We start from the raw sequence: 23,113 nt of genomic DNA, 5'->3' as shown, positions 1-23,113 counted from the left end.
GTCTACCCCCCTACTAATTACCGGTGGGTAGTGACACCTATCTAAAAAGGCCTTTGGCTGGTTTTCAGCTTTCACTGAAATATCCACTGTAAAGGGATAAAGGGTTTGTATAAGGTGCTGGAACAAATAATTTAATTCTGGGTGAGAAAAAATTAGTTCCCTTAAGCACATAATTTTAAATTACAATTTATTTTAATTCATACAACCATACCCTTATCTGTAAAGTTAGTTATGAAGAATAAAACCACAGATTAAAGCTTTTCTTAAAATTTATATACAATATATAACACTTTCATGATTGTATACACAGATATACATTTCACTGGTATTCTTGCAACCTTTAATCTGGCATAACTGAGTTACTATTCATAAGTATCAATTCTTTTTTACATATTACAGTAACTGACTAATCAAATACATCTGTTGACCTTAAAACAGGCTTCATCTAAAATATTAAGCAACACAAAAACTTTGAAAGAGTTAACAACATATATCCAATACTCTTGAATAGAAATATAAAAAAAAAAATATGGGGAACTTAAGACCTAAAGCATATCAATATCGGTGGAAATAAGTGCAGCAAATAAATTAAAGATATATTGAAAGCATCTTTACTGAGCTTGAAAAGTGGATCTTTTGAAAATCATATACGTCACATCTTTCAAACGATTAACAAAAGATTCTACACTGATAATGGCAACTGAAGATTGTCACTTTTCCAAGACGAAGGCTTAAGAAAAAAAGGGCAAAGTCAATATCCTTGCTGCGCCCAAGTATCAAAATCACAAGCATTGCTTCAAGGCAAAAGTTACAATTGAAATAACAAAAGCAAGCTTCATACTTATTGAAATGAGGATAAAAAAAACACCCATCCATCACTAGATTAAAAGTGTCCTTCTTCTAGATATCCTTTGATTCTTGTTGGAAGAGGTAAGGCTTGGATGTGATCTACTCGTGTGTACTGCCTAATCACAAAGCGACACAGGTACTGTAAAGACCGGACCTGAAATACAATAACACCTCAAGATTAGTGGCATCACACAGCGACTGTTTTCTGGTACTGAGCTGAAATCACAATTATTATGAGTGTTTCAGAGCTCTAATCACAATAATTATGTGTTTAAGTATTTAGAAAATACTGTATCTACCTTCCAAAAAACTTCAATCAGCTACACCCATGGAAAAAATAAGATATATGTACTTTACCTAAAACTATATACTTTTAGGTAAGAAAATTTAATAACTAAAACATATTTTGTCAGTGTTTTTATTTAGCACTTCCCATTAATTATCCCTTTTACCTTACAGGCTATTTGGAAATTTCCAACCCTTAACCCCCAGGGGGTTATTTTTTTCCCAGCACATTTTGGTGTATATATTTTTTAAATTGCTCTAACAGCCTTAATTTTTGTCATAGAGAGGTCAGGTTGGTCTCATTCTCTTGGGAAATGCCTGAATTTTCTCAAAAAATTATCAAAAATATGAAAAAAACAATTTTATAGCATTTTTTTGCAAGGACGTACCGGTACGTCCATGGGGGTAAAGGGATGGCTTTTGTGAAACGTACCAGTACGTCCTTTGGGGATAAAACGGTTAAGGCATTAGAGGTTAAGGAAGTTACGGCTATTCATTTTCCCTAAATTTAATATGCTAGATATTAGAAGGATCTGGTGTGGTATCATTGCCTTCACCAAAATCTTTACGAAGGGTGTGTATTCACTCGTTTGTTAGTTTATCTGTGAGCAACGTGATACAAAAAATACAGTGCTCTACTAATTATGGCCAAACTTGGTAGTCCTATTGGATATGACCCAAGGCTGAATCCGCAACTTTGATAATACAATACTATAATCTTAAGGATAATTAAAAATGGAAAATATTTGTTTTTGTTTGTGAACAACATTACGCAAGAACTACTAAACCAATTTCAATGAAACTTGGAGACATGTGGGTTATGACACAAAGACAAAGCCGTTAGATTTTTAAGACTAAAGTACGCAGTGGAGTTTTAAGAGCAAAATAAGACTGCTTGGCGTGGTGAAGTTGTACTCTATACAGTGTTCTCGCTAATTTTAGTTACATACTAATCAGACTTGTTACTGCGATAAAATTCAAAATACCAAAATATGAAATTTCCCAATCATGTTATACTGTACAAACAATGGTACACTATTAAATGAGTGCTCTAGCATGAAAATGCACTGCAAACCACAAGTCATATGTACCTGTACTGTAAACCATTAGCCTCAAATAGTTCTTTTATTACAAATCATGGGTTATTTTAATATCCATGAAAAAAAAATTGCAATGTGAAAACTTAAAATTAGCAAACCAATAACTTTGGTACAATCATTAATAAAAATCTCAAAATAACTAGCATGGCATCATCAGTCTAATACTTTATTACTCATCCTTTGGTGAAGTTAAGAAAAAAAAAATTATTAAATATCTTCAATTTTTGCACTTCATTAAAACTCCGTATTTTGGGCCATCTCTGTGAACGTCCAGTGTTGAAACCATGATAAAGTTAGTCCATTTTATTTCATCATATAAAAAAATTGACACAAAAGCCCCAGACATTTTATGACATGTCTTGATACTTACTTCATCTTAAATCTCGGTACAAAAACTATTACTGTAGGAAGGCCCGGAAATCATGGTAAAGGGGATAGAATAAGGCTTTAAACCTGAAGGGGTTCAGGCAGCTAGAGTAAAGAATAGTACAGAGGGGGGGGGGGGAATTAATTTTCTGTCTAATGCCATAATGGGAATTGCTTCTGTAAAAACTTTGTTATTAAACAACCATTGGCTTTACCTCAACATTCCCAAGGTACATCTTAAACTCAAGTCTCTTACCTGAGTGAACCTAGATACCGCTTTTGTGAGCCGCACAGGAAAGGACGGCGATCCAGGAAGTCTCGCACGAGAGTAGCAGAAAACTCCTGATTCTGAGTGACTCATGCAATGGTCTATGAGTCCTACTAAACTGGTGTGGCCCTCATGTTCAGGATGAGGATAAAAACTGAACCAACCTGAAATAATGGAATTCAAATTAATTAATATTTAAACTTTTCTTCCTGTTGAATAATTTATTTACATAAATCACCATGGTCATATCAAGGACAAATAAGAACACTCCTATAAATTAAGAAACCATTCCCACTCCTCTGAACTATTCCTACTAATATTTTGACATTTTCCTTTTTTTTTTTTTTTTTTGGTCTACAACAGTCATTATAAAAAACTGTTAATACAGTTTTCCATATTAAGACAACTATATCTTATGAACTAAATTAAACCTCCAACTATTTGTAGGATGTACTTGAATTACATAGAGCCTAAATACATAAGGCAACCTCCAAGTCCTGAAATGCTGTAACTTCAGTATTTAGAACTGGATTTGTAACTACTGTATGTATATCTGCAAGGTTTCATGATAAAAACTATTTCAGTTCAAGAAACTGCATTTTTTGCTTAGTAATTACTCAGGTCTCCAGAGAAAACTTCCAGAGAGTAAATTCTACAATGTAGCCATAGATCAAGTAACCACCAATGTTTCCTGGTAAGAAACAAAGTTACTTTTTGGGGAAAACAAATTGACAGACTATACTCACCACCCATAGAACCTAGCCTCCTAACTAGATGTCACAGACAACTGATCTCCGGTGTGCTTAAATATTGTTACCAATAATACTGCACCCAAGTCATAACCATCACTAGGTGAAAAATAGTCGAGACCATAGAAAAAAATTATGTCCACTACGAGGAAGGCTCATTTGAGAAAAATTAAATGGAGGGTGGAATGAAATCTTGAAACTTACAAGATTCCAGTACTTGAGGATAGTAATGTACCATTGAAGACTGGCATAGTGTAGTACGCTATACAGTATAGTCAGCCCACACTGTCCGCGCACTTATACGTGACTTGGAGAGATGCAATACCCATTAAATGAAAAATTAAATATTCGCGGTAAAAAAATATTACGACGCGATGATATCAAATAGCTCTTGCTTTGCACCCTATCTACACAACTCATCCCAGTTTTTGTTGAACACTGCATATCCAATTACTGTGGTAAAAAATTAGATACATTTAAAATAAACCCGATGGTATTTCGCTTAACTGTACCCAATACTGTAATAATGCATGTAATATTGACATATTATTGTATTTATCGATAAAAACATAGCTTATTACAATCTTTTCCATTGTTTATATTTATGCTTTTCAAATCAACTGATTAGGGCAAGCTACTGAAGGATATTTCATATTTCCTAAATGAAACCATTATTACTTTATCATTTTCCAATTAGCATGATAATAAAAATAGTTTTATTTGAAATCCTGTACATTCTAGAGTATAGGTTGACCCCATGTAAAGGACAAACCCCAAAATTTACTTTAAAAAAAGCGTTTTTATCATATACTGCATGTAATGACAAACGGCAATTTCAAGACCAGCCTAATGTTACTACTATTATTATAAATCTCTTACCAGATTTATCATAAATCTTTTACCACATATAATCTTTGTTATATATTTGTTTTTTAGTTCATAAAATAAGCTGTATTTCTGTTAAAGTATAAAATTACAACAATTTGTGAGTTCTAGAAATGTTCACATATTCGTTAACCATCATTTACTGTGCTGCCATCTCTTAGCAAAAATGTAAACAATCCGAGTTGTCCAAAACATATGTTTTTGGTGACGGAAGTATTGTAATACTGTACTATAAAGATAAAATTAACTCTTATTTTCATTTTACTTAAATACACAACTGCAGTATATGATTACACAGCATATATGTTGTTAAGTCTATCCTTCCAAACTACTGTGCGAGTAGAAAAAAATTGTACAGTGATTGACATGCAAGCAAAACAGCTGATTATTTTTGTTCGGTTGTTATTGTGGCTGTATGGGATTACGCAATGATTACAACGTCACTAACGATACTTTTATCATTCTTTCAATTTTCTAACCCATTGAAATAGAAATGGGATAAATATTATTACCAGGTTACTGTAGATGTCAGATTACTTCACAAAAGATGACATAAAAAATTGCAGCACGTTTCAAGTTTGCTGCATAGAACTTTCAATGAAAATGGTTGATAGTCATTGTACAAAATATGTTTACTTGGTAAATTTAAAATTTTAAGCATATTGTACAATACAGAATTACAGCGATGTTGTTTATTATAAATGTAGGCTACATGTGTGGCGAGTCAAGTCGCCTGAACGAAAATAGCGAACACTTATAGTACAGTTAAGCTTTACTGTAGTGATAGTACAGTACAGTGATGCCTCAGGATACTGTTTCGTATGCTGATTTTTTCGTATCCTGAGTCGCGTTTTACATGTACAGTAAATAGCCTAATCCGTTCTAAGTCTTATGAAAAGACACCTTTTCTTTCATAAACACGCTAAACTGTAGTAATAAACATGCAATGCAGCCATTTCTATCATTCAATAATTAACCCAACCGTTAAAAACAGCCTAATCCATTCCAGAAACCACCATGAGATTATTCAATAATGTAGTTATAGCCTAGTTATCTCCTCCAAGCCCTAAGAAAACAGTCCGTTTTCTTTACTACTGTATAAAAGTTACGGTACTGTATGTAAAGCATTTGGATCAGTGAAGGTGTATTGTTACCTGTACACCTAAATTAAGGGTTGATACTCTGAAAAAAAAGGTACTGTACTCTCGGCGACGAGTTGGGATCTCGTAAGCTTTTTGTATCCTGAATTTTTTTTCGTATACTGGGGCATAAAAATCTTTGTATCGCTTTTCGTATCCTGAATTTTTCGTAAGCAGAAACTTTCGTATCCAGAGGTATCACTGTATTATATTACAGTAATATACACTACAGTATCAGCAAGTGTTATACACTATTACTAGATAGGAATAACTATACTGTAATAGAGTCAAAGTAAAAACAATATTAGGCAGTACATAGTGTGTTAATTATCCAAGAGTAGGCAGTGAGTAGCGAGTTAAGTTAGGTTAGGAATTATCCCACCCTAGGTCAGGAAGTATTTGCGAAGTCGTACCTGTCTCTGTTACCCAACCCTCGCGAAGAGTGGTGCCTGATTATATGTACATATAGTATGAGAAGACCCTGAGGGTGTTTAAAGCCATACCCATTAATAAAATAAACACCAGACTGAAAATCAAATAAATATGTTATTTTTATTAATAAAATAAATTTTTGAATATACTTACCCGATAATCATGTAGCTGTCAACTCCGTTGCCCGACAGAATTCTATGGAGGGATACGCCAGCTATCACAATACTAGAAGGGGGTGTATTTACCAGCGCCACCTGTGGCCAGGTATTCAAGTACTTCTTGTTGACACCTCCTCAATTATTCCTCGGTCCACTGGTTCTCTATGGGGAGGAAGGGAGGGTCGATTAAATCATGATTATCGGGTAAGTATATTCAAAAATTTATTTTATTAATAAAAATAACATTTTTCAATATTAAACTTACCCGATAATCATGTAGCTGATTCACACCCAGGGGGATGGGTGAAAAACCAGTGTACAAGACTAAAGGATAGCTAAGTATCCCGTATTTCATATAATCAGTTATCCACAATAACAATGAAATAATAAGTACCTGGTAAGGAAGTCGACTTGAACCGTTACTCTGCCTTTAATAAGATCGTCTTCCTTACTGAGCGCAGCGTTCCTCTTGGGAGGCTGAATCAACTCAAAGGTGCTAAAGTATACAGGGCTGCAACCCATACTAAAGGACCTCATCACAACCTTTAACCTTGGCGCTTCTCAAGAAAGAATTGACCACCCGCCAAATCAACAAGGATGTGGAAGGCTTCTTAGCCGACCGTACAACCCATAAAAAGTATTCAAGAGAAAGGTTAATAAGTTATGGGATTATGGGAATGTAGTGGCTGAGCCCTCGCCTACTACTGCATTCGTTGCTACGAATGGACCCAGGGTGTAGCAGTACTCGTAAAGAGACTGGACATCTTTGAGATAGAATGATGCGAACACTGACTTGCTTCTCCAATAGGTTGCATCCATAACACTCTGCAGAGAACGGTTCTGTTTGAAGGCCACTGAAGTAGCCACAGCTCTCACTTCATGTGTCCTTACCTTCAGCAAAGCAAGGTCTTCTTCCTTCAGATGAGAATTTGCTTCTCTAATCAGAAGCCTGATGTAGTAAGAAACTGAATTCTTAGACATTGGTAGAGAAGGCTTCTTGATAGCACACCATAAGGCTTCTGATTGTCCTCGTAATGGTTTTGACCTTCTTAGATAGTACTTAAGAGCTCTAACTGGGCAAAGTACTCTCTCCAGTTCGTTCCCCACCATGTTGGACAGGCTTGGGATCTCGAACGACTTAGGCCAAGGACGGGAAGGAAGCTCGTTTTTAGCCAAAAAACCGAGCTGCAAGGAACATGTAGCCGTTTCAGATGTGAAACCTATGTTCCTGCTGAAGGCGTGGATCTCACTTACTCTTTTACCTGTTGCTAAGCACACGAGGAAAAGAGTTTTAATGTGAGGTCCCTAAAAGAGGCTGATTGGAGCGGTTCAAATCCTGATGACATTAGGAACCTTAGGACCACGTCTAGATTCCAGCCTGGAGTGGACAACCGACGTTCCTTTGAGGTCTCAAAAGACTTAAGGAGGTCCTGTAGATCTTTGTTGGAGGAAAGATCCAAGCCTCTGTGGCGGAAAACCGCTGCCAACATACTTCTGTAACCCTTGATCGTAGGAGCTGATAGGGATCTTACGTTCCTTAGATGTAACAGGAAGTCAGCAATCTGGGTTACAGTGGTACTGGTTGAGGAAACTGCATTGGCCTTGCACCAGCTTCGGAAGACTTCCCATTAAGACTGATAGACTCTGAGAGTGGATGTCGTCCTTGCTCTGGCAATCGCTCTGGCTGCCTCCTTCGAAAAGCCTCTAGCTCTTGAGAGTCTTTCGATAGTCTGAAGGCAGTCAGACGAAGAGCGTGGAGGTTTGGGTGAACCTTCTTTACGTGAGGTTGACGCAGAAGGTCCACTCTAGGAGGAAGAGTCCTGGGAACGTCGACCAGTCATTGCAGTACCTCGGTGAACCATTCTCTCGCGGGCCAGAGGGGAGCAACCAACGTAGCCGTGTCCCTTTGTGAGAGGCGAACTTCTGAAGTACCCTGTTGACAATCTTGAACGGCGGGAATGCATACAGGTCGAGATGGGACCAATCCAGTAGAAAGGCATCCACGCGAACTGCTGCTGGGTCTGGAATCGGAGAACAATACAAGAGGAGCCTCTTGGTCATCGAGGTAGCGAATAGATCTATGGTTGGCTGACCCCACAGGGCCCAAAGTCTGCTGCAAACATTCTTGTGAAGGGTCCACTCTGTGGGGAAGACCTGACCCTTCCGGCTGAGGCGATCTGCCATGACATTCATATCGCCCTGAATGAGCCTCGTTACCAGCGTGAGCTTTCGATCTTTTGACCAAATGAGGAGGTCCCTTGCGATCTCGAACAACTTCCTCGAATGAGTCCCTCCCTGCTTGGAGATGTAAGCCAAGGCTGTGGTGTAGTCGGAGTTCACCTCCACCACCTTGTTAAGCTGGAGGGACTTGAAGTTTATCAAGGCCAGATGAACTGCCAACAACTCCTTGCAATAGATGTGAAGTGTCCTTTGCTCCTGATTCCATGTTCCCGAGCATTCCTGTCCGTCCAGTGTCGCACCCCAGCCCGTGTCCGATGCGTCCGAGAAGAGACGGTGGTCGGGGGTCTGAACAGCCAATGGTAGACCTTCCTTGAGAAGAATGCTGTTCTTCCACCACGTTAGAGTAGACCTCATCTCTTCGGAAACAGGAACTGAGCCCGTCTCTAGCGTCATGTCCTTTATCCAGTGAGCAGCTAGATGATACTGAAGGGGGCGGAGGTGGAGTCTCCCTAACTCGATGAACAGGGCCAGCGATGAAAGTGTCCCTGTTAGACTCATCCACTGCCTGACTAAGCATCGGTTCCTTCTCAGCATGCTCTGGAAGCATTCTAGGGCTTGGAAGATCCTTGGGGCCGACGGACAAGTCCGAAAAGCTCGACTCTGAAGATCCATACCCAAGGAGACAATGGTCTGGGATGGAACGAGCTGAGACTCCTCAAAATTGACCAGGAGGCCCAGTTCCTTGGTCAGATCCATAGTCCATTTGAAAATCTCCAGACAGCGACGACTTGTGGGAGCTCTTAAAAGCCAGTCGTCTGACGGAGCCGGACACAAGATCATGATACTGCTGCACAGTCTGTAAACTGTCAATCAAGGGCAAGCGAGGAAGTACAGTGACAACCCTAATCTGTCTAGACTGTCTGGGTCGTACAGACAACTCCTTAACGGGTTGCTGAGGTTGCCGTACTGCGTCACAACAAGTCCCTTCTGTTGGTTGTTGAACGTCTTCCCCGTGACACATTGACTCCGTAAACAAAAAATCCTCTAACAAGGACTAAGCTTGGACTGCATGTCATGCAACACAGCTCAAGGTCTATGGGAGCAGGTGTGGTAACAGACGGGATTAGCGGCTGAAGTGGAACCATTACCTTCCCTGTAAGCATGTTATGCTTAAATAAAAGTCCATAAAAGGTTATGCAGCTAAAGACTCCCTCCAAATGACAGAGTCCTCAAGGGAATATCAGAAGGAGGGAGAAAAGAACTTTCTCATCTACAGGGACCTTATCCTAGAAAAGCTAAGTTCTCTGAGTGAGGGTTCACTGGTGCAAAAGCAGCAGACTAGAAGGCAACGTTATGAAACTGCTTGACAGTCTAGTGAGTTGGCAACAACCCAAGATGTGTTGAGAAGCATGCGGTAAGGTATGCAGAGCATGATGTATGCAGAGTATGCTGTATGCAGAGCATGCTGTATGTAGAGCATGTTGTATGCAGAGCATGCTGAATGCAGAGCATGCTGTATGCAGAGCATGTTGTATGCAGAGCATGCTGAATGCAGAGCATGCTGTATGCTGAGCATGTAGTAAGCAGAGCCTGCTGTAAGCAGAGCCTGCTGTAAGGAAAGCAGAGCGTGTGCATGGCGTTTAACATTTCTCAGAAATTCCATGACCAGTGCTAGAGTGCTTTATGCATGCTTGCATGGGGTTTAAACCATGGTATGAAAATGGAGGTAAGGTATGCTGAACAGCAGAGTCAGAACGAGCTGGAACAACAATAGTTGTGGTTTCCTCTTCAAGACTCCGATGAGGGAACACCTGAGGCTCAGTCTGCAAAGGCTGAATAAAAGACAAGCAGAAGGAAGGCGCATGGGTGGAGGAGGCTGCCTCCTAGCATGAGTGGTTGAACCCAAGGGTGCGCTTGCTGAGCGGTTGGCGGAAGCGGAGTAGCAAGTTCCAGTTCCTGTGGTGTGAGCGGAGCACGATGAGGAAGAGGCTGCGCAGAACAAGGTAAATGTCTCGCAAGCTGAGGCTCCTGAGGCGCAAGGCTAAGGTGTTGTGGTGCTTGCCTTGTGGAGGGTTGAGCTCGCTGCAGCGAGAGCTGAGGAGACTGACTCATGGACGAGAGAGGTTGTTGTACCTCAACTGAGTGTTGCATCACTGGTGGAGCAGCAAGTGGAGGCGGAGGAAGAGAGGTATAATCCTCCTGATCCCAATGTAAAGGTTGCCTTAAGGAAGGCGGAGGCTGAACACCACAGGGAACAGCAAACTCAGCACGTGGCTCAACATCGTACGCCTGGCAGGTGGAACTGCTGGCAGGTGGTACTGCGATCAGGCGGAGCGAATGTAGGTGGAGGGAGTGTAGGCGGAGGCGGAGGAGCAACACTCTCAGCCCGACACTCACGCATCAAGTCCGAAAGCTGTGCTTGCATGGACTGTAGTAGAGTCCACAACATCGTACGCCTGGCAGATGGTACTGCGATCCGGCGGAGCGAGTGTAGGTGGAGGGAGTGTAGGCGGAGGCGGAGGAGCAACACTCTCAGCCCGACACTCACGCATCAAGTCCGAAAGCTGTGCTTGCATGGACTGTAGTAGAGTTCACAACATCGTACGCCTGGCAGGTGGTACTGTGATCAGGCGGAGCGATCATAGGCGGGGGGGAGTGTAGGCGGAGGCGCAACACTCTCAGCCCGACACTCACGCATCAAGACCGAAAGTTGTGACTGTATGGACTGCAGTAGAGTTAACTTGGGGTCGGCAGACACTAAGTTCTGCCGAGGTAAAGCCTTAACAGCAGAGATCTGTTGTGGCAGAACCTTACTCCTCTTAGGCGGAGTGTAATCAACTGATGACTGAGGAGAGTCAGAGCTAACCCAATGACTGCATTCGGGTTGTGAACTTTAACTTCGTACGTCTGGCATAGGTCTGGACTTAACGTTTAAGAGGTCTTGAGACCTGAGACCAGCGTTACTCTGCCTTTATTTTCTCCCCTAATCTCTTCTGCAGACGAGCAAAATAAGGGCTCAATCGTCTGCGGGTGGGAGTGACGGTCTCGGTAAGACACGCCCACAACCACCGAGAATACTTCTGTGCGCCGATCAAGGCCTGCTGAACCCTTATGCCCTTCGACATTGCTTCTCCCCTGGGCTTGGGAGCTTGCAAGAGGTCCCGGACTGGGAGGACGACTGGCGCGCACAAAAGTACCCTCACGCACTAATCACTTATCACTTTGATTTCTGTTTGCACTTATTTCACTGAACTCGAAACTTTAAGTGGTTTGTACCTGAAATACGCAATTCTATCCTTTCTCAAAGTTAGTAATTGCGAAAACAGAATTACAATGTAACAGAAAAATCTAATGAAAGATAATTCAGTGGTTGGAAAGAGACTAAACACTAGATCACTCTAGAAACGTTTAGTTTCTTCCCCTAAAGAGACTAGGGAGAAGAGCAAAAACGATAACGACGTTACTCGTACGCCTGGCAGGCTTGAATGAAACGTTTATCCTCTTTCTCCCTCCGTCTCTATCTCTCTCTCTCTCTCTCTCTCTTGACTTAGAACCTGAGAGAAGAGCCCAAACATATATATCGTTAAAACATATTATTGTTAAAGGAAAAAACTGAAAAGTCCTTTATTAGGATCAAAACCATTAAGTAAAGAAAGAATGAACAAAACGCTAGACACGGTTACTCTTACTGCAACGTGAAACCGTGAACATTCTTTCTCTATCGTAACGATAGAGTGCAAGTTGAACGTTCTGAACGTCAACAACTGCAGAGACAAAACAAAACGTTAGTTCAACTTTGAAAACAGTACGAGACTGTCAAAGAAAATCTTTCAAACTCTGTGGCGGAAATAGCATAATATGTTAACAGGTAAAACCGAAATGACGGGCTCAAAGTTTATTAACTTCGGTAAAAGACCGCCTACTATTAGGAAGGTCGAATATAAACAAATATAAAAATTAATTTTAATGAGTTTATAATAAAAGGAAGTTAATCGAAGAGGCCTATAAGAGGCGGAGAGATATAAAATAAATCTATAACTTTCGTTAAGCAAAATTAAGAAAGAGAGTCTATACTCTCTTAGACACCAACACTTCCGTCTAAGGGAAGGGTCGGCCATTGAAAGGTGAACGAGAGTTCATACTCTCTCGTCACCATAATTAATCAAATTAATTCCAAAAGCTAACTAAGCTAATATAGAAGTTTCCAGTAAAGCGACAGCCGAAATCAAAGAGAAATACTTCACCAAAGTCGTGAAAATACTCCAAGAACATAAGCGTATCCCAGAACGTCTTGCCGGAAGCACGACAGAGGAATAATTGAGGAGGTGTCAACAAGAAGTACTTGAATACCTGGCCACAGGTGGCGCTGGTAAATACACCCCCTTCTAGTATTGTGATAGCTGGCGTATCCCTCCATAGAATTCTGTCGGGCAACGGAGTTGACAGCTACATGATTATCGGGTAAGTTTAATATTGAAAAATCAAGATTTGCCTAGCAAAACCTACAAGCAAGTGTTGATAACAAAGCAGTCAAGATAAAAAGAAAATTAACCTTCAAATGTCACTTATGGGGGTACCACCTATAGGATTCTTTGTACAGTATATATCCAGTGTGCTCATAGTGATCTTGGTATAAAATGTGATACCGTACATTACGTTACCTGACGCGCCAAACAGTCGATGGCACAAAGAATTGCATCATGCTTCAGACTTACAGTGTAGAACTTCATATGTAAACAGTCAGTAGTGTTGTAGTGATACTTTGTTTTATTTATATTTTGTTAAAATCATTCATTGTGTAATACTCTAGTGTTATTGATATATAACTACTGTACAGTACTGTATATAAAATAAGAGTGTTACCTTAGCTAATTAAGCTGTACTGTAGTGATAGTACAGTATTGTAAATATAATACTGAAATATACAGTACTCGTACACTACAGTATCAGCGAGAGTTAACACACCCTAAGGAATCAAGTGTTCGCGGATTGTCGCTTATTATGCCTGTCTCTGTTATTTAATTCCTGCTAATAAGGAGGGCTGATTGTATGTGATTTTTTTATTTGATAGGTTATTAGGCATACATGGTTCTTTGCATTACGAATGACCAAATATACAAAGATAAAACCTGTGAAGACCAAGAGGTAACTGTACGTCTTTATTAATTCATGTAGAACACCACACAGGTATTGTTGCTCAACACCACTGAGTAACCTGTTGGAAGGCGGAAAAACTCTTGGAAAGCAAAGGAAAGCTACCCTCATCTCCAAGACATTTGTGATTCCCGCAATCTTCCTCCGCCCAGGAGCTGGATACCATGTGATGGTTTAGGTGGGCTTCCCCCCCCCCCCCCCTGAAATCATCCAAGAAAAGAAAGAACTCCAGAGAAGGCAGCAAGATTGGGCATTCTTGTGGAAGTTTTCTTCCTCCAACCACCACCTGAGGTCCCTCCTCGATTTTTCTCTTACTCTTACAGGGAAGAATGGATCGTCGAGATGATGAGTCCAAGATTATTTTTGGCTCCTATTGAAGAGTCCTTGGGTACACTCTGCTTCCGGGCACCAACTTTTCTAGAGACTTCACGTGCCCCAAGAGTTCATGGCACTGGTGAGCTATGTTAGAATTGCTTACTCTCTGCGTCAGTGACAGGACTGACACCTTCCGAGTTATCCTAACTCCACATCCCGATAAAACAAGAGAACCTGATCTCGAAAGCGAAGGAGTTCCTCTCCCAATTCTGCCAGAATCAACCATCCAGATCATGGAGTAGGCGGATCCCATTGGTGCAAGCCTAAAACGAGATTAGTTTGAAGATTCTCATGAAGACCTGGGGTGCTTTCAACTGGCCAAAGCAAAGAACCTTTAAATGAAGGACTTTGACTATTACCACTACAAGAGATATTTCCTGGAGGATGGATGTAATGGTATCTGAAAAGCATCTTAAAGACCCAGGGTAAGTCTGTGTGTCTGCCACACAATGGTGCAACAATATGTCTGTACTCATTGTAGCCAAAGAGCTTCCGACATGTGGGGAGCTGAGCTAGGCTACTCGCCTACGCTCATCATCTGTCATTAATGAATACAATGGCTATTCCAGGTATGCTGAAAAAGTTCCTTATTTTAAAGTATGAAAGGTTTGTAAACAAGTAGGAATAATTCTATGTCCAGATTGATTTTGACCTCTCCAGGTACAGGGGTATTTGTGTTAATACAAATCAACATATGAAAAATTTCATTTGGCACACAAAACAACCAAATTTCACTCTAGTTTAGCTTGAGACAATGAAAGCTTAAAAATAGTTATATTATACAGTATTCAACCACTAAAATATATTACAGTATACAAACTATCAGTCCATTGCCTAAAAATTCTTCTTATTTTTCAAAGTTGCCAAAGACATTCTATCTTGATCTATCCTAACCTAACCTGACCCCACAAGCAATAGACCAACAGCCCAAAATAGTGTATACACGTAACCCAGAGTCATGACAGCATATTTTTCATGAATAAAAAAGCATAGGTATGCTAATTAAACTGTCTGCAAACATTTAATATATTCTAATGCATGCGTCAGTGCTGTAATTCATTAATAAATTAGAGCTGTAGTTCAAAAACAAATTGGAGTTAATCATAAAGCAGAATGACATTACAAAAATAGCCGTCTGAAATTTATGGTAGTGCACCCACTTTACTTACTCTTGACCTTGCACATTCCTACAGTACATCCTTTTTCTAAAGCGACATGTAGCTTGTATGGGATGTTATATTTATGGCTTGGTAAGAAAATTACTGTAATCTTACAAAAACTGTCCTAATTAGTCTGTGCAGTACACTCAATCACCACTAATGTGCCTACATGTAAATACTGTAAGAATGTCTTTGTCATCATAATTTGTTTCTGGATAGTACGTTTACTCAAGAAACTTATGAATTTAGAGCGAAGCCAACTACCCAAGAAACATTTGAGCAATATTGTACTGTAGTAAAATTTTGACTTATTTTTTTTTTATCCTACTACTGTACACTTGTTAATTATAAAGATGATAAAACAACTGCTGTCATGAATAACATTAATAAATATAGTGGGTTTGGCATAATATAACAGGACACATTGTCACTGTGAAATATGATGTACGATGCCAATTCCATATAACCTATCGCGTCAATTATCTTTGCAACATTATTCCTACCGGCAAAGTTCCTCACCAAAACAGGAATTCTATGGGACCATACTGTACTTAGTTACAAATTATTAAATTTTTTTTTGTTTATCTTGTACACTTAACTACCACACTACAATATAGGCTAAACACAGACAAGAATATCTAACGGCGTGCATAATTAAACCCAATTTGCAAAATTTTTTTCTAAATTTCAATGACTTATGCATGTACAGTACAGTATATAATAAAATTCTACAGGACATTAGACATTAACATATGTCAAGCGCAGTTAGGTTAGGCAACCTGAGCTTGCTTATACGGCTTAGCGACTAAGCCTTACGGTATACCAGCCTTACTACATGATCTCAAGTTTGCCTACCATTGCTGTGCTCAATCCTTGTGTGTAAGGTCTTGTTGAAAGATCGGAAGCTCAAACTCAAAAGATACTTGTCATCAGATGAGTCTCGTACTAGGAAGGCCCCATCTGGTTGGTCCATCAGTTTCTCCTCTGCTTCGGCTCGCGTGATTGGTCCCCAATACCATCCATATTTCGCCAAGCGAAACAGTTCCTCCGCAAGACTTCTTTTACTGGCATCCAAATTAGAGTTCTGCAATTCCCACAAGTCTCCGCAGCCGGACCGATTCGACTGCGGAGACGATGTTTCCGAAATGGCATTCTGTCTCGTGCCCAAGCTCGGCACAGCGTTCCTGTTCGTCATACACTCCAACTGCTCTCCACTGACATTTTCCACTAACACTTGGGGAACTTTAATCTTATGGTCATGCCCACTGAATTTTGCCTTTATGCTGTCGGACAGCGTTGTCGAAGACGAATCTGATATGTTATTGGGTTTATGGATGGAGAGCGCCGCCGAACTCTTCGACTGAGACACAGAGTACTCGTTAATTTTGTTGGAGGGCTTGATCACCAGTTCACCCCCATGGCTTAGTTTTAATATGGACTCGGACTCTGAATCGGTCAGGACGTGAGAGGATGAATTCTGCCGGGTGACTGTAGTCTGTATAGGCCTTATGGCACGTTTGCTATGTTTCCCCTTGTGCGCCTGCTGCCCCCCACCACTAGCATTGAGGCCATCGCTGGACGACTCCTCGCTCACCGACTGCGAAAAAGACTCGCCAAAGCTGTTCGACAACCCTTCGAAGCTCTTGCTCTTCTTCGGGGTGCAGGAGGAGGAGGAGGAGGCATTATTGCTCTGTAGAGTGTCGAACTTGCCCGTGATTTTCTTCTTCAGGGTCTGCAAAATACCGCCGCTTTTGGATTTCTTCTTGTTGATGGAGGGATCGTACGTCGAGGGTGGAGGTGGAGAGGGCGAAGAGGTGGAAGAAGTAGGGGCGGTAGGAGGCGCCGATCCCCCCACCAACAATACTTCACCATTGGCACTGGTGCTTGTTGCCCTCCTGCTGCTGCGGCTCAATAGCTGCGACAAGCTCACTTTCTTCATCATCTTTCCTCGAGACTAACTAAAAGTCTCCATGTTTGGCAAAACACAGCCATTTGACGGGGATACAGGCACGTAAACAAATCAGGACTCAAGTGGCCATCTTACTACTCCAAAACCAGGGTTGCCAGTTTGGCCTTTTTTCCGGCCAAAAAAAAACTCAAATTTGACCTTTTGTATTTAGATAGGTTGGCATTTAGTAATATGAAAAAAGCCGGCCCTTAAATACTATATTTTTGACCTTTTTCTATTAATGGGTTGACCTTTTAAAGCCTCTGTTGATTAGAAATTGACCTTTCCTCATTTAGAAAACCTGGCAACCCTGTCCAAAACATTGCAGGGCTGCCAACACTCCCGAGAGAAACTTCTACCCTTGAAGGTTAGTTATTAGTGACTCTTATTTGACTAAAGTCAATAGAATCTAATACTTTTTTCTAATGTTTTGGAAAATACCAGCAAAGTATGAAAACATAAATATCTATGGTATTAAAAGAGGAATGTCCAAAACCGAAATAAAATTAGAAACAATATAGTGGGATACTGAAAAAAAATGGAAAGAAGAATTAGAAAATAAATGAGCCTAAAAGTATACAGAAAGTGAAATTAAAGAACAATATGTGACTGTACATTTTTATTATTATTATACTTTAGAGGAAGGTTAATTACGTTAAAACCAAGCCTTATAAATACACAAAGGGGGGTGTGTAAATGTATTTTTGTGAAAAATAAGGAAGATGGTTTAACTACTTTTATTACACTGTCAGAAATTATAGAAAACTTAGTAAAATGAGCTGCAACAAGCTTACATGAAATACAAAGAAAATCTAAGGATAATTTCTATTAGGTGAAAGAAATATACGAAATTTTGTACATGATGTGGAGAAAGACAACATGATACAAAGTAAAGCGAAATTAAATCTAAAATACGTCGTAAGCTTACTAAAAGGTGCCGTTGTAAAGGCTCTGCGTCAACCTTGAATCAATCTCGAATTTAACACACTTAATACATATGTTATAGTTTATGTTATAGGCATTTGAATGTATATTTATTCAATGAGTCTTTCTCTTATCATGATGTTCTTTTTATTGACTTGTGAATGTATATTTTGTAATAGCAAGGCTACCAACTCTGTTGGTTGCTTCATATTTAATTATAAACTGTGGATTCTATCCTTGTAATGTTTCATAATATATCGTGAATGAAAACCGTATTCATGCAGTAATGACTGCAGTAAAGTTATTTTCATAAACAGTTTACTATATGTAATTCCTCTTGATTATCATAAACTTTAGATATGATTACCGAGGATATCAACATAATGACTAGCCAACTTTGGATATTATCTATAAGATCTTCCGGATCTTATAGATAATATCCAAAGTTGGCTAGTCATTATGTTGATATCCTCGGTAATCATATCTAAAGTTGTTATCTTATCACTTACATGGAAAACTTACTCATTATTGAAATAGATGTTATCTAAGATTTTCACACAAATGTGTCCACTTTCTACATGACCTTTAAATATCAAAGACCAAAGTGTCCCTCTATCAACCAGCATTTTTTTTTCTTTTATAAATTTACTTTAAAAATACTTTATACATAATTCGAAGTATTGCGTCCTAGAATGTTCGATTTCTTGACTTTCACAAGTAATCAAGCGAAAACATTGCGAATTTCATGGCTAAATAAAAGAAAGAAATAAAAAAGGGTGAATTTGTACCAAGCAATAAATATTTCTACATACTGCAGTCATTCACAATTTTGTAAATTAGGCACACATAGCCTACTTAAATCAACATTTCATTCCATCTCGTGTTACAATTACCAGTACAAAATGTCTACGAAATATTTTATTTGGCCATAAATTAAAGTATTGTAAACCAAATTAGTGATGAGTGGATGACCCTGTAAACTGAACCTGGCAAACATGCTCTCTTCAGTTTTATAATTCCTTTTGCTCTTTGCATTCTGTGTGCTTGTTATAAACCCAATCTCTCTCTCTCTCTCTCTCTCTCTCTCTCTCTCTCTCTCTCTCTCTCTCTCTCTCTCTCTCTCTCTCTCTCTCTCTCTCTCTCTCTCAAATGAAATTTATCTCAAAGCAATTATATTACTATATCGATAATTCTCTTCAGTTTTATAATTCATTTTGCTCTTTGCATTCTGTGTGCTTGTTATAAACCCAATCTCTCTCTCTCTCTCTCTCTCTCTCTCTCTCTCTCTCTCTCTCTCTCTCTCTCTCTCTCTCTCTCTCTCTCTCTCTCTCTCTCTCAAATGAAATTTATCTCAAAGCAATCATCTGACACCAATAATTATATTACTATATCGATAATTCTCGAATAATTTCCATGATGCCAAGAGGAATTCGTAGCCTCATTAATTTTCTATGGAGCTACATTAATTCAAATTTTTATATAATCACCAGCCTTTGCTAGTCCACTGCAGGACAAGGGACCCAGACATGTCCCTCAACACACACATCCGTTGTATATGGTCTTTCTATGCCAGTTTATATTTACAAGTTTTCTTAGCTCGTTAATCCATCGTCTTCCCTTCCTTTCCATGGTTCTTTTGCAATCCACAGGGACCCATTCTTTTATTCTTAATGTCCATCTATTATCTGCCACTCTCATTTTATGTCTGACCTTGTCCATTTTTTTTCTTACATGTTAGAATATCCTATACTTTATGTTGCTCTCATATCCATGTTGCTCTTTTCTCTTCTCTTAGTGCTATTCTTGTCGTCATTCTCTCCATAGCTCTATGAGTTAATTGTAACTAGCTTATGTTCTGAAGCTTTAGTAAGGCTTCAAGTTTCTGATGCATAAGTTGAGAATGGTAGGACTTCTTCTATTTGCGTGCTTTTTTTTCCCATTCCTAATAACGGTACTGAGAGGCTGACCGATGTTCTAGACTTGTTAAGTACTCTTCTCTTCAGACAAAAACAGGGACGAGACGTAAACATCGTTGTTGTACCAACCGTGGTTGGCATGCCTCTTGCCAGAGAGTCTTGGGGTCTAGGACTGGAGAGCAGTGGAAGCCTGAGGTTCAGGGGTGTTGCGAACAGACCCATAGTTGGAGAACCCCGTAAAGTCAGAACTTGTGGGCTACAAGGTGATCCAAAGACCATTCGATACACCTTATCTGAGATGCTACGCACAGATTATCGGCGAGCACATTCCTCTCGTCTAGAATGAAGCAGGCTGATAGTGGTACCAAACGGGCTTCGGCTCATCTTAGTATTTATACTGTTAGATGGGAAGAGGCTGCGCGCAAGTTCCTTTTTGGTTATTGATGTGCGCCCCTATGTGGGTTTGTCGCTCATCACACCACTGAGTGGCCCTTAAGGAACTGATAAGGCTGTTGAAGGACTGGCGAGCGAAGGTTTGCTGGCGAGCTGGCAATTGTTGATCTTTAGACCGTCGAGAATCCGCTGGAGAGCGCCGGAAAGCGCCAGAAAGTTAGCCTTCATCTCTTAAGAGATTTAAGTGAAGATACTTTCGGACTCTATCCAGAGGCCTGAGGTCACACAGTGCAGCACTATGGTCCCTCCTCCCTTCTTTTGATGTCTCCAAGCACAGCATCAAGTCCGAGGGGTAGGGAAGGATGAGAAGGTTACACCACTCCGTAGATTCTAGACTGACACCCATCCCTTGAGGTTCGTCCAAGCTTTTGGTCCCAAGGGGATCAGAATGCCTGGGGAATTGAAGGCCTGGTTTCAATCATACTCAAGCCGCCACTGGAGAGAACGAATCCTGAGGCTGCTGTTGGAAGCTAGGCATGCCATGGATGATAGGTTTCTGAGGAAAAATAGTCACTCTGGGCTGAAGGTTCTTCTCGTCTCGTTATCCTGTCTTTGGTGAGAAGGTTTTGTAGAGATTGTTGTCTAGAATCATTCCCAGATATACCAGTCATCTGAGAGGGAAGTAGGGAAGACTTCCAAAGTTTTACTATGATTACCAGATCTTGGTAAAAAACTTCAGAAGAGTCCGGTGCTAACGCAAGGTTGTCACAGAGTCTGCTAAGGTCAGTCAGTCGTCCAGAAAACGAAGACGGAAGCTGATCCTGTGAGCCTAGGATGGGTGCTGTGGAAAGACCGAAGCACAGTGCCCTGAACTGGTGTGTCTTGTTTGTCTAAACTGAATCTCTGATACTAACTAGAAGATGGATGGTTTGGGCCTAGAAGTATGCGTCCTTTAGGTCCAGCATGCACATGAAGACCTGTGGTCTTACCCCTTGTCTGAACTTCTCCAACATGGCGTGAACATCGACCCTAAGAGACAGCTCCTTGCGGATCCTTTTGCATGGGAGATTGTTGACGCTGGGGTCTTGACTCGTGGAGGAAAGGATGGGACGCGATACCTTGTGTAAGGATTCTTTCCTGGGAGAGAACTCCTTTAACTGATAGAAGGGGGTAAGGCCTTCTGATCTAGGGAACCACAGGCAGAGGTTAACTAGTGAGTCTGAGTGACAAACTACTAGTGAACAGCAAACTGTCAATGATCGGTGAATCGGCGATCTGTGAGCCGAAGATGGTAACTGACAGACAGGTGAAGGCTGTCTCGTTAGTCAACCAAGGAAGGTTGGCAAATGGCATGGAGAGCCCTGAAAGACAGCAGAATGGTTTAATGATCGTTAGTTGTTGATCGGTGAGACATTGACGATCAGTGTTCAATTGAGGACTTACGATCGGCGAGCTAGAGATTAGCAAGCTGACGATTGGCTGGTCAGAGATCAGCTAGCTGAGGTCGATGATCAAAGAAAGACGAGCTGGCAATCAGCGATCTAGTGATCAGCAGCTGATAACTAGTTATCGACTAGCAATCGCCGATCGGCACGCTAGCAATTGGCGAGACTGGAGGTCAATGATCAGAGAAAGATTGGCGATCTGGCGATTGGCGAGCTAGCGATCAGCAAACGGTCATCTAGCGATCAGTCGGTTAATGATTTCTCATTGGTAGAATATGAGCTAGAAATTGGCGATCGGCGGACTAGTGAACAGCGGTCGGTGTTCTAGTGATTGGCGATCTGGTAATTAGAGATAGGCGAGCTGATGATAGGCAGTTTGCAACGTCCAGATCGTGTTTGCTGACAGTGGTACTTTCAGAAAAACCTCCTAAAGAGAAAGGGACCAAGGCTTCCCTGTGTGGAGTCTCGACTGATGGTAGATGCGGTGGATCCGCCTTGGAAGATGTAATCTTCGGGATCTTGAACCCTTCTGTCAAGCCTCTTCCCTGTTTTTCCTGGCGGGCGTGTTGTAATGCGTTTGCGGGGAGAGGAATGGGGCTTGTGCGCAGGAAAGCGCTGTGCAGGATGATGTTGGTACGCAGTTTCCAGAGAATGTGCAGGAGAGCGCTGGCGCGCAGTACGGCGGTACACAGGAGGATGCTGGTGCACAGTTTCCGGTGAATGTACAGAAGAGTGCTGGTGAGCAGGCAAGCACTGGTGCACAGGATAGCGCGGGCATGCAGATGAGTGCTGGCAAGCCGGAGAACGCTGGTGCGCAGGCGAGCGCTGACAAGCTGGAGAACACTAGTGTGCATGCCAGAACAGGTGCTCAGGTGAGTGTGGGTGTGCAGGCGAGCGCTGGTGAGCTAGAGAGCGCTGGGGCGTAGGAAAGCACTGGCGCGCAGGAGAGTGCAGGCGCGCAGGGGATGCAGGAGCACAGGAGACGCAGGCATGCAGGAGATGCAGGCATACAGGAGAGTGGCGCAGTGCATGAGAGCGCCATCGCGTAAGAGAGTGCAGCTGCACGGGAGCGCTGATAAGTTGGAGAGCACTGTTGCGCTGGCGAGCGAAGGTGTGCTGGCGAGCTGGCAAACGTTGATCCTTAGACCAGAATGCGCTGGAGATCGCTAGGGCATTGGAGTGTGCTGACGAGCAGGCGAGTGGTAAGGTACCGAAGCGCAATGAAGCACTGGAGAGCATTGATGCAGGGGCGAGCGATAACGCTCTAGAAAGGTTTGAAATGCTGGAGGGCGCTGACGTAATGCTGGTGAGCGCTGGTGCACTGGAGGGTGCTGGCATGCTAGAGACCATTGGCGCGCAGCTAAATGCTTAGGTGGTGCAGCACGA

General features: G+C 41.2%; 1 protein-coding gene across 1 annotated transcript; it reads right to left on the bottom strand.

Moving 5' to 3' along the window:
• Positions 1 to 276: 276 nt before the first annotated feature.
• Positions 277 to 17,172, bottom strand: LOC137622186 (uncharacterized). Its single transcript, XM_068352626.1, has 3 exons — positions 15,957 to 17,172; positions 2,857 to 3,032; positions 277 to 1,003 (listed from the first exon to the last, which is right to left on the bottom strand). Exons 1-3 carry the CDS (start codon positions 17,041 to 17,043, stop codon positions 884 to 886), a joined length of 1,383 nt encoding a protein of 460 aa, XP_068208727.1. The 5' UTR covers positions 17,044 to 17,172; the 3' UTR covers positions 277 to 883.
• Positions 17,173 to 23,113: the final 5,941 nt, after the last annotated feature.

Source organism: Palaemon carinicauda, chromosome 29 (genome assembly GCF_036898095.1).
Source record: "Palaemon carinicauda isolate YSFRI2023 chromosome 29, ASM3689809v2, whole genome shotgun sequence".
Taxonomy (NCBI): Eukaryota; Metazoa; Arthropoda; class Malacostraca; order Decapoda; family Palaemonidae; genus Palaemon; species Palaemon carinicauda.
This window is presented reverse-complemented; position numbering and strand designations above follow the sequence as displayed.